Genomic DNA, 13534 nt, shown 5'->3' on the forward strand with positions numbered 1-13534 from the left:
TAAAATGTCCAACTTGTTGATTAGATTCCATTAACAATATCACCAAAAAGTGGATCGTAGCAATCTGCGCGCGCGGGTGGCTGCGTTTTTGTTCCAACTGTCACGTTTTTCTGCGTCCCGTAAGATTTTTTTTTTTTAGGCTGGCCGGTGAAAGTATGAAACGGCTGATGGTGCTACGCCATCCGGCAGCCAGAATATGTAAAAGTTTTTGTTCAAGTGATTCTAGTGAATGTTGATTTCCAAAGTGCGAATTGTGATGCGGGGTGCAAAAGTAATCAAACCTAGCTTTACGAAGTGTTTCACCAGTACGCGGTAAGGATTCACAAAGGACTTTTGGGGACGAAACTTTTAAATTGCTCGCTGAAAGGAAGAAAAGTGCACTCGTTTTTGTACTTGAATCGAGTCTTAACAAGCGTACAGACTCGAATGTTGTGATGGTGTAAAACAGTTGGAAAGATCACCATTATATTTGCTACCAATGAATAGCGTGTGATCAGACTGACGTGAAACAGCAGTAGCTGAAATTGATATAATTTCATCATGGTTCGGCAGTACACTCGGTGAGAATGTTCCTTTTACCATAATACAATGAAGCGAATACTTGAGACGGTGTTTGGTGGTGTAACAAAACTGTTTATACAATGATCTTCAGCCTCAATAAAATAACCCATTTTATTTATTACTATTTTATCATTATTGATCAACTTAATTTCAAGAGTATTTAGTTAAATTAAATTTTCTAATGGTTGAATTATCATATCTTCTACTAATTTTTACTCTTCCAGCGGTAATCAGGTAAATGATTGAACTAAATGTATAATATAATTGTTCTACGCTTTTTCGCCAAGGAAAGCATCCCATAAAACCCCATCCACATCCAACTCCAGATATCTATGAAGTGGGCCAAGTTCTTGGACATATTCTGAGTAGATATCTAATCAACATTTCCTCCCCATCCCCGCTGATCGTAAGGACCTGGCCAGGTGTCGAGAGTTCGTTAAATGAAAATTTTGTCAAGTCCCAGACAACTTTTCCGGCGCATTAAACGTCTCTATCGACAGCCACCCCAGGATGTGTACGGTCGGCTATGCTATGCTATGCTATGCTATGCTAACTTGTTGATTAGATTCCCCAAAGGTATCATTTCTCAAGGATCCCCATGATTCCTTAGTTCCCTTTACCCTCCCCAATATCTCCTAAAAATTCCCAATGTTCCTTATGAATCCCCAACTTCTCCTAAAATGTCCAACTTGTTGATTAGATTCCCCAAGGTTTCATTTCCCAAGGATCCCCCATGATTGGTTCCAAAGGAATTTATTGCTGTATGTTTTACAACTGAACTGAGAAACAGGCTCTGTCCCAGTGGGAATGTTATGCAAGAAATAAGAAGAATCATTATCCTTGCACATCATACAAAAAAAAAATGAAATGCATCAAATAAGTGCATGCTCTAAATTGCCGCACGCACAGACCCCCCCATCTGAACAGCACCGCAGCAGAGCTACGAGTGCGTAGGATTTAAATGGTTGCTCTTGTAAATACACTTTCGTCGGCGCTTTCCTTTCGCTCCTTCGAAAAACAAGTTAACTGCACGTCGCACTTAGTATGCGCAAATCCAAACTCCGCCTCGAATGATTCCACAGGCGGAGATGTGACGCGACAAAGAGCGAGCTCGTTTTCTGTATGCGATGACATCACCAGCAGCCAAGCCAGCAGCAGTAGTCGTCCTCATCCCGTGGAGCAACAGCACACGAACGCACGACGGATAGGGTGATGACCATTGTTTTGGCATGAAGTTAATGCAATTTGGAACGTTATTTTCAAAAACATTTTTTGGCTTAACTACAAAAGATAGAGTTTTGGTGTCAAAGAAACATTTTTAGGAAACAAGTTCGTGCATGTTTTGTAGAAGAACTTTTTTAACAAAAGCTTTATTTTCATATTTAAATCATCAAAAATGTCCAAAAAAGAGTCAATTTTTCGACCAATTTTGCATTATTTTTGAATTTAAGGCCTTTTAAACTATTTTTACAAAGTTTACGTCCAAGAGACTAAGAAAGTAGAAGTAATTAGCTTTCAATTCGTGCGCTGAGAAAGTTTGTACGATTGATAGTTTAGTAGATATAGGACTTCAAAGATAACCAAAAATTAAAAACTTAAAATGTGATTAACTCACTTAGCAGTGATTTCCGACCCTATGTTCCATGGGAACTTTTTCATCTCTCATCAAGACCTATCAGCCCTGAAAATATCCAAAACCCGGAACCAAACACCCTGTATATATATATATATATATATATATATATATATATATATATATATATATATATATATATATATATATATATATATATATATATATATATATATAATATATATATAATTATAATTATAATATTATTTATATTATAATAATTATTAATATTATATATTATTATATATATTATATTATATTATATATTTATATATATATATATATATTATTATAATAATAAATACTGTTATTAATTAATTAATTAATTAATTAATATAATTAATACTAAAAAAAAATAATTAATTAATTAAAAAAAAATAAAAATTAATTAAAAAAACAAAAAAAATAATTAATTAATTAATTAATTAATAATAATATTAATTACTGAATAAAAAAAAAAAAAAAAATAATAATAATAATTATTATTATTATTATTATTATGATTATTATTATTATTATTATTATTATTATTATTATTATTATTATTATTATTATTATTATTATTATTATTATTATTATTATTATTATTATTATTATTATTATTATTATTATTATTATTATTATTATTATTATTATTATTATTATTATTATTATTATTATTATTATTATTATTATTATTATTATTATTATTATTATTATTATTATTATTATTATTATTATTTTTATTATTATTATTATTATTATTATTATTATTATTATTATTATTATTATTATTATTATTATTATTATTATTATTATTATTATTATTATTATTATTATTATTATTATTATTATTATTATTATTATTATTATTATTATTATAGAGTTTTGGCACTTCTCAGCAAAAATTGCTGGAAACTTTCACCTACCCCGGGCAATCGGAATGCCAAAGGGGATTAGGCTCTGTGGATCTCATTAGCCGGTTTTTTAGCTTATCCTAATGAGTCTGCTTTTGGATGTACTTTCAGTTGTGATGATTCAGGAACCGCCTAACTATACTACAGGTTCCAAGAATCACCGCTTTCAGGATGCTGTTCAGGTCCTTCTTCAATTCCAGCTCGTCTAGGGACCTCAGGAGAGATTTAGGGACAACTCCGGTTGCCGAGAGGACAACCGGAACTATACGGACGTCCTCCAGGTGCCACATCTGCTTCAACTCCTCCGCTAGGTCGTGGTACTTGGTTATCTTGCCGGAGAACGTTGATTGGACATTATGGTCTAACGGTACAGCGATGTCGATGAGAGTTACTCGCTTCATCCTTTTGTCGAAAACCACAATGTCAGGCCGGTTGGCACGAATGAGGACGTCCGTAATGATCTCGCGATCCCAGTACAGCTTTATGCAACTATTTTCCAGAACCGGGTCCGGCTGGTACTTGTAGTAGGGTACAAATCTGTCGACCAAGTTGTGCTTTAAAGCAAGCTGTTGGTGCACAATCTTGGCAACTTCGTTGTGACGATCGAGGTAAGCTGATCCAGCTAACACTGAACAGCCTGCAACGACATGCTCGATCGTTTCTCCTACTGAATTACACTTCCTACAACGGTCCTCCACGTCCTCGTGCAATATGTACCGCCGATAGTTCTTCGTCGCAATTACCCGGTCCTGGATGGCTACCATGAAACCTTCTGTTTCTGAGAACAGGTCACCCCGCACCAGCCACGCGTTTGACGCCGCCTTATCGATGTGCTCGAGTTCCAGTTGATGGGGGTGCGTCCCATGCAACTCCTTTTGCTTCCACGTTACGATCATCTCGTCGACGGTCTTGATGTCGCAGTTCAGCTGATAATCCTCCTGCGCCAGATGCAGGGCGCTGTAACCGTGGTCAGCTTCACATACAGTGCGGTACATTTCGTGACGGTTCTGGCTTTCTACGAAATATGCCCGCAGCTGCTGGATCTGGGAGACACATAGTGCCTGGATATCGGTGACGCCTCTTCCTCCTACTGCGCGTGGCAGGGTGACTCTCTCAATGGACGACTTTGGATGGCGCATGCGGTGCTTGGTGAACGCCACTCGTACTGCTCGTTCTAACGCCTCGAGGTCAGTCTTGGTCCACTTTACCACCCCAAAGCTGTAGGTCAACAGGGGCACAGCAAACGTGTTGATCGCCTTCACCTTGTTGCCGGCTGACAGAAAGCTCCTCAGAACACAGTTGACACGATGCAAGAACTTGTCCTGCAGTTCCTTCTTGATCGCTGTGTGGCGAATACCTCTAAGTTGCAGGAAGCCGAGGTACTTGTACACTTCGCCTTCAACCATATTCCGAATCTCCTCCTGTTCGTTGACGCGGAAACAGCTGGCGTCCACTTCTTGACCCCGGCGAAGATGGACTGACCGACATTTGTCAATTCCAAACTCCATCCGGATGTCGTTGCTGAACACCGTCACAAGCTGCAACAGTTGATGCAGCCTCTGTACTGATTCCGCAAACAGCTTCAGGTCGTCCATAAAGAAGGTGTGGGTTATTCTTGTACTCCTTCCCCCACTTTTCAGTTGGTAGCCATAGTTGCATTGGTTGAGTGCTCTGCTGAGGGGGTTCATTGCAAGGCAGAACCATAGCGGACTGAAGGTATCGCCTTGAAATATACCCCTCCTGATGCTGAGAGTTCTGGACCGCAACACAGCTGTTCCGTCGGTGATTTGTAGGGAAGTGCTCCACATCCCCATCGCGTGTTGCATCAGCCTGATGACGTTCCCGTCTACCTTGTACAACTGCAGCACCTTAAGAAGGTACGAGTGCGGCACTGAGTCGTACGCCTTCTTGTAGTCGATGTACGCCATGCTCAGGTTCCTCTGCTTATCGGTGGCTTGACCCACAATGACTGCATCTATAATGACCTGATCTTTGCAGCCTTGCGTGTTTTTGCGACACCCTTTTTGTTCTTCGGTCATCACGTTGTTGGCATCGCAGTGGGTTTGTATCCTCCTCGCTATCACCGACGACAGCACTTTGTACAGACTCGAAAGACACGTTATTGGTCTGTACTTTGCTGGGTCAGCTGTGTTTTGGTCCTTCGGCAGAAGATAAGTGATACCCCTGGTAATGAACTCTGGTAGCTGCGTGGGGTCTTCTAGCACCATGTTGAAGCATTCCGCCATCCGCCCGTGGATCGTCGTGAGCTTTTTATACCAAAAATTGTGCACGAAATCGGGTCCTGGTGCAGCCCAATTTCTGGTATACCGGGTAGCCATTATTATTATTATTATTATTATTATTATTATTATTATTATTATTATTATTATTATTATTATTATTATTATTATTATTATTATTATTATTATTATTATTATTATTATTATTATTATTATTATTATTATTATTATTATTATTATTATTATTATTATTATTATTATTATTATTATTATTATTATTATTATTATTATTATTATTATTATTATTATTATTATTATTATTATTATTATTATTATTATTATTATTATTATTATTATTATTATTATTATTATTATTATTATTATTATTATTATTATTATTATTATTATTATTATTATTATTATTATTATTATTATTATTATTATTATTATTATTATTATTATTATTATTATTATTATTATTATTATTATTATTATTATTATTATTATTATTATTATTATTATTATTATTATTATTATTATTATTATTATTATTATTATTATTATTATTATTATTATTATTATTATTATTATTATTATTATTATTATTATTATTATTATTATTATTATTATTATTATTATTATTATTATTATTATTATTATTATTATTATTATTATTATTATTATTATTATTATTATTATTATTATTATTATTATTATTATTATTATTATTATTATTATTATTATTATTATTATTATTATTATTATTATTATTATTATTATTATTATTATTATTATTATTATTATTATTATTATTATTATTATTATTATTATTATTATTATTATTATTATTATTATTATTATTATTATTATTATTATTATTATTATTATTATTATTATTATTATTATTATTATTATTATTATTATTATTATTATTATTATTATTATTATTATTATTATTATTATTATTATTATTATTATTATTATTATTATTATTATTATTATTATTATTATTATTATTATTATTATTATTATTATTATTATTATTATTATTATTATTATTATTATTATTATTATTATTATTATTATTATTATTATTATTATTATTATTATTATTATTATTATTATTATTATTATTATTATTATTATTATTATTATTATTATTATTATTATTATTATTATTATTATTATTATTATTATTATTATTATTATTATTATTATTATTATTATTATTATTATTATTATTATTATTATTATTATTATTATTATTATTATTATTATTATTATTATTATTATTATTATTATTATTATTATTATTATTATTATTATTATTATTATTATTATTATTATTATTATTATTATTATTATTATTATTATTATTATTATTATTATTATTATTATTATTATTATTATTATTATTATTATTATTATTATTATTATTATTATTATTATTATTATTATTATTATTATTATTATTATTATTATTATTATTATTATTATTATTATTATTATTATTATTATTATTATTATTATTATTATTATTATTATTATTATTATTATTATTATTATTATTATTATTATTATTATTATTATTATTATTATTATTATTATTATTATTATTATTATTATTATTATTATTATTATTATTATTATTATTATTATTATTATTATTATTATTATTATTATTATTATTATTATTATTATTATTATTATTATTATTATTATTATTATTATTATTATTATTATTATTATTATTATTATTATTATTATTATTATTATTATTATTATTATTATTATTATTATTATTATTATTATTATTATTATTATTATTATTATTATTATTATTATTATTATTATTATTATTATTATTATTATTATTATTATTATTATTATTATTATTATTATTATTATTATTATTATTATTATTATTATTATTATTATTATTATTATTATTATTATTATTATTATTATTATTATTATTATTATTATTATTATTATTATTATTATTATTATTATTATTATTATTATTATTATTATTATTATTATTATTATTATTATTATTATTATTATTATTATTATTATAGCTTTATTATAGAGACTTTCAGCCCGAGGCTGGTTCGTCTCTTGGAGAGTCATATAAACAGCATTTAGCAGAGTATTCTACAGAGTATTTAAGTATCATTGTGTTGTTTTGAAGTATTCCAATCGTTTTCCGGCATCGTTCAGGGGTCTTCGTTGAATATAGTAACATAATCCTCGTAATACTCGTTTTCCAGGGTCGACTTCAAGCTGGGTGTTCGTTGACTTGGGGTTTAAATACATCCATATAAACCCGCATCTTTAAGAAAGCCAATTAAAGCTTCTTCATTTTCTGGATCGTTGTTGAGTGCATTCCCGATTGATCCAATGTTGTAATGTTCACGGATGTTATCGAATTTGGGGCAGACGCAAACAGTATGTTCTACGGTGTTAACAATTCCGCATATGTCACAGTTCTTGTGGAATCCAGACCCACCAGCCATGTTATGGGTTAGTCTGGTATGACCAGTGCGGAGTCTCGAGAGAATTTGTTAGTCCTTAAGGCTTTTCGTGTCGTTCCACCTAATCGTCTCTCCTTTTATTTTACGAATAAAGGGCTCTCTTTTAGCCCACCACTCTTGGATCCACGCTTGACGTGCAATGTTTTTACCCATTTTTTGGCGTCGGGGCCAGGAACTTCCTTGATGAGATATCTTCTATTTGACCTTCCAAGCGATGCTAGTTGGTCGGCAGACTCATTTCCTGGGACACCACAGTGTCCTGGGATCCAAACAAAAGTAACGTCATTACCGTTGTCTAGAATTTGTTGAATTGCCTGAATCCATGGGTGTCGAGAAGATGGACAGTTGAGGGCAAAAATAGCACTGGCTGAATCAGTTAAAATAACAACTGGCTTATCAGAAGGATGCGAAGCTGCCAGGAAAAGGGCGACGATTTCAGCAGAGAAGACGGAGTACATGTCTGGTAGTCTGTGGTGAATGTTGAGGTCTTGGCCATAGACGCCGACTCCTACTAATCCGTGCGTTTTTGAGCCATCGGTGAATCGCTGTGTATGGTTATGGGGCTTTAGGATATTTGGTCGAGTGACATTTGGTCGAATGACGTTTGGTCGAATGACATTTGGTCGAATGTACGTTTGGTCGAAAGGACATTTGGACGAATGGACTTTTGGTCGAAACCTATTTTTTGGAAGAAGAAGCATATGACATTTAGTCGAATGGACAATTCGTCGAATGGACATCTGGTCGAAAGGCACTAACCGATGAAAAGAGATTTAATTGGATTTTTTTTTTGTAGATTTCGGTATCTGAATTTATTAGTTGCTGAACTTATTTGGTTGAAAGCATGTTTGGTCGAATGGACGTCGTATAGAAATTTAATCATGTAATCACTTAACCTAATTTATAACTCTTTTGTCCACTAGGGCACTACGTGAGCGATTCCAATTGGACGCTGCACTTACACTTTTGTACAGCGCCTACATGTATTCTATTCTAATTCAACTACATTGAACTGGTGCCTTGTGCTGATTCAACTTTTCTACCCTGTCCCCGTAGAATGATGAGCACGATGATGCTGCAGCCACAGTTCCTTTTCCAGTCCAATTGGGGGTCATCCATTATGAGTTGCAGTTCGCCGATATCCAAATTCCGGGTTCGTTAGAGCTATATGTTCAGTAGAGGGTCAGGTGTCAGTTGCTCTCGGGGGAAAGAGTAACTGACGAAAAAGTGCAGGGGCTGGGATCGAACCCATGACCATCCGCTTATGAAGCGAACGTGTGGACCACTGCGCCACGGGCCCCGACAATCCCTCGAAACTTTGACTAGTACTATAGTCGAAGCTAGAAGCGCATCAATACCTAAGTGTGAAGTCAAATTCGACTCACTTATTATTGACTATGATCTGAAACTTCTGATCCGCCTTAGGAACGTGAGAAGAAGACAATTTCAACGAACTCGAGATCCAGCTTTGAAAGTAATCTGGCAGGATCTTCAGAAGGAATTTAAAAAACTTTTCACCGAATTTGAAACGAGCAGATTTGGTGAAAATCCGTCGTTTCAAAGAGTAGCGTTAGCCATCTCACGCCTGTGAGATAGGCAACAGTAAAATAAGAAAAGTGCTCGAATTCATAGTTTATGTGTGTATGTGTTAAGATAATAATAGTTGGTGACGAAAGTTGATCAATAGGAAAGTTGGGGATAATGAAACGAGCAGATTTGGTGAAAATCCGTCATTTCAAAGAGTAGCGTTAGCCATCTCACGCATGTGAGATAGACAACAGTAAGATAAGAAAAGTGCTCGAATTCATAGTTTATATGTGTATGTGTTAAGATAATAATAGTTGGTGACGAAAGTTGATCAATAGGAAACCCTATGATATGTTATTTTGAACTATGAAATGATACATGATAACTTTCTTGGTCAACCGGGAACGACTATTCGTTCTTTCCCTTTTGGACCGCCAAGGAGTCATGTTATCAGAAGTTTGAGATTTAGTGCAGTGAGAAAGTGTTCCTTAGCCAATAGCTACTACAAGTATAAAAATATATTAAAAAGAAAAGTGAGTGAAATTGTAACGTTTAAATTCATTGCTTTTTCAGATAAAACTATAATTTTCTTATTAACTATTATGTGGCCGGCAGGGTACCCGGGTACCCAGCACCCATTTAAAATACACGGTGTAGAAAAAAGCAAAAAGTTTGCCGGCCACATAACGGTTAAAACAAAAATCGTGAGTCGTGCTTTTAAAATTGTGCTTAAAAAGTAAGTTTCATGCATATTAGTAAACAAAGTTTAAACTTAACTAAAATTTATTTACAAAAAACTAGAGTGCAGAATTCTTTAGAAAGTAAGTCGGAGGCAGAAGTGAGGAAGAACAGGTAATTTTGTGGATTGTAAGGGAATATGTGTGTGCTGGGTTCTAAGAATTTGTTTTCTGCAGTGGCCACATCCCGGTGGCATCCACCGTTGGGGTATTTTTTATTATTCAATCACTTAACCTAATTTACAGCTCTATTGTCCACTAGGGCACTGCGTGAGCGATTCCAATTGGCGGCTGCACTTCCACATTGTACAGCGCCTAAATGTACTCTAAGTCTAATTCTAATTCGAACTGGTAGTCTTTGCACGCTACTGTCACTTTTCTACCCTGTCCATGGTAGAATGATGAGCACGATGTTGCTGTGTGGCTCTTGTTCCATTTCCAGTCCGATTGGGGGTTCATTATGTGTTGCCGTTAGCCGATATCCAAGTTTCCGGGTCCGTTAGAGCATGTGCTTAGAAGAGGGTCATGTGTCAGCCACTCTCGGGGAGAAGAGCAACTGACGAAAAATTGCAAGTGCCGGGGCTGGGATCGAACCCATGACCATCCACTTATGAAGTGAACGTGTAGCCACTACGCTACGGGCCCCGGCATTAACCGTTGGGGTGATCGGTGTGAGTTCGGTGCATGGTGAACCCGTCATTGAGAAATAGTGGTCGAATCCCCCACACAGGACGAAAGCGAGTGGATTGATGCTTGGTACACGGCGAGGTTACCCCGGGTGTACCAATCGTCTCGTGGTTTCGTGCCACTATAGGTACGTCTGGAGAGCGTTGGCCATCGGAGTGAAAGCTTGGCCCCCACCGTGAATCGCATCCGCTACACAGAATTGTTTGTCGAGTGGGAGTGTCCATTAAAGGGAAAGAATCCCAACGCCAGAGTACCCGCCAGACTCACGTTCCGACGATCTGCCAATCGGATGTACCCACCGACTTCCCAGTGAACGGATACGACCTGCGGCGCGGCGATTATTATCGTTGCAACTGTACATGCTGCTCCACCACCCCTTGTCGTAAGAGCAAGGTAAACAACCACCCGTCTCCACCATCTCCACCCCTCACGGGCCTGAGCCGTGCATCAGTGTATGAGTAACCAACGGCCGCCAGACGAATCACACACGCCGGTCCCGATCAAAAAGTACTTCGCGATCGAGTTTGCACACAGCAGTCAGCATCGTCAGGATCAACCTATCCCCCCCATTCCCCCAGACGGGGACTGATCGAGGTCGGTATGCGGCGTCCAACCGTAAGTACACAAACCCAGATAACATCAACACACACGAAACACAACGAGAATTAGTAGGGAAAACACAAAGTGTATTAGTAGGAGAAGAACGAAGACTAGGGGGTTAGAACGACTCACAGAAGACACACGAACAGGGTAGTGACGTCACAGCTAGGGAGTGAGTGATTATCGGTGATGTTCGGTACCGTTGGCCAGCGTAAGCTCCGGGAGAGCTGCCGATAGCCGCTCAGTAGCCAGCTAGCTCTAATAGGAGGAAGGTCAGGGCATTGTAGAGGATTTTCATGAAAAGAAAATACGATGAATTTTTGAACGTTAAAATCGATCTATTTACACTTAGACCGTTTTTTTAAATTAAAATAAACTTTTCTCTCTGCTGCTAAATTCATTTTTTACATCGTGTAATTCAGAGAATTACCTTAAGGACAAGGTATTTGCAGTACATAGCTCAAAATTTCTAGAGCACCCTTTTTTAGAACCGTTGAACGGTTTTGGATGGAAATGCATCACGCTAATTGTTCAGTGGTTGTCAACAGCGTGATGCATTTTCATCCAAATCCGTTCAACGGTTCTAAAAAACGGTGCTCTAGAAATTTTGAGCAATGTACTCCAAATACCTTGTCCTTAAATTGAAGCGGAAGTGGAAATTTTTGGGAATATAGAACTTGGGATTTTGGGACTACGGATTAATTTGTGGGTAGGAATTGAAGGTGGATTCTGTTGGTGGGCACTGACGTTGCTAGCCGGGCACTTTGAATCTGGAGCTCTTGGTAGACGACGTCGTCGTCTGGCGCTAAAACCAAGAATTTGGAACCCCTAGCAGGATCCTCCTTACAAATTTAGAAACAAAAATTTTGCAAATAAAGTTTCTCAATTAACCCCTGGCTCTAAGCCGTTTATGAAATTGAAAAAAAATTGAAAAAACCTCAAAAGCCTATTCCTGCGCTGAAAGAGGATAACAAATAATTATTAACTAATTCTGAACAAAGCACAAAAACTTGCTAAACAGTTTGAAAGTGCGCATAATTTCAGTATAGGTCTCACTAGTCCAATAGGATTGTGCGATATTTGCCAGAAAACCATTCACCAGAATGTCGTTGGCCAGAAAGACATTTGCCAGAAAATACCATTTCCCAGAAAACCGTTTGCCAGAAAGTACCTGTTGGAGCGCTAGCCCGGCTCCAGGGGGAATCACAAAACTGTCCAACCTCGGAACCGTGCACTTCTGATAACTCTTGAGGTGCTCTCGCGAGAGCGGGTGGTGGCTGTCTTGTGGATCCGGATAACTCTCGATTTGTCCAGAAAAGGACGGTAGGAAAATTTCACGCAAGCCAAAACGTTTGGTGCTACACGGCTCCGAGGTGGAAGTCTCCTTGAGTGGACTGTATGGTGTGGCAAATTCCTTCTTCCCTTTCGGTGGAGGTTGCTCAGGAGGACTGCTTTGGTCGGGATGCAAAAGAGAACAGGAACACTTGAACTTAACAACTATTTATTGATGTTCACTCCTTGAATAACCAACGCAAACTGATACTCTTCGTTGTCACTGCCTATCTTATATAATACCAATCTTAGCGTTGGAGACGCTGTTTCTCTTCTTCGCTTGTAGAGGCGGAGCTTATTATAAGGCAATCCATGACGACATATCGCGATGGGGGTGACCGCTGAAATTGTAAACACAGTGTATGTATAGCTTACCAAATTTTCGTCGAGTGTTCTCGGTGCTTAATAAATTCCTTTGTGTTCAACTGTCACCCCGATCGACGAATGTCAAAAATACATGGTAAACAAAGAAAATCAGCTGATCGCATCTGTCTCATGGATTGCCTTATTGATATTTTTCAAGCTTCGCCTGGTTGGTTGCACATATGCTTGCATGTGTAAATGAATGAATGAGGCGACGCAATGTGCTTGGTGGAAGCGGTCGGGCAAGAATAAAAAACTTGGAGGTATGTTGTGTGCATGTTCGGACAAGTCTGGGCGTCACTTTGGCATTGGCTCCAACAGTACCATTTCCCAGAAAACCATTTGGCAGAATGTACCATTCCCCAGAAAGTACCATTTCCCAGAAATTTCCCAAAGTTCTCAATCCAGAAGTGTTTCCAAT

At 35.3% G+C, this 13534-nt stretch overlaps 2 protein-coding genes across 3 annotated transcripts in view; one reads left to right on the forward strand and one right to left on the reverse strand.

The window, feature by feature from the left end:
- Positions 1-13534, forward strand: part of LOC109406996 (UNC93-like protein MFSD11) — a 465065-nt gene that overhangs the window by 59392 nt on the left and 392139 nt on the right. The gene's annotated exons all lie outside the window — the stretch shown is intronic.
- Positions 406-6015, reverse strand: LOC134285043 (uncharacterized protein DDB_G0287625-like; the record flags this gene model as incomplete). The annotated part of the gene is made up of 2 exons (XM_062845016.1): positions 406-518; positions 5427-6015. Coding segments are annotated over 2 exons (702 nt in total), but the record flags the coding sequence as incomplete, so codon positions are not given.

This window comes from Aedes albopictus, chromosome 1 (assembly GCF_035046485.1).
Source record: "Aedes albopictus strain Foshan chromosome 1, AalbF5, whole genome shotgun sequence".
In the NCBI taxonomy this organism is placed as follows: Eukaryota; Metazoa; Arthropoda; class Insecta; order Diptera; family Culicidae; genus Aedes; species Aedes albopictus.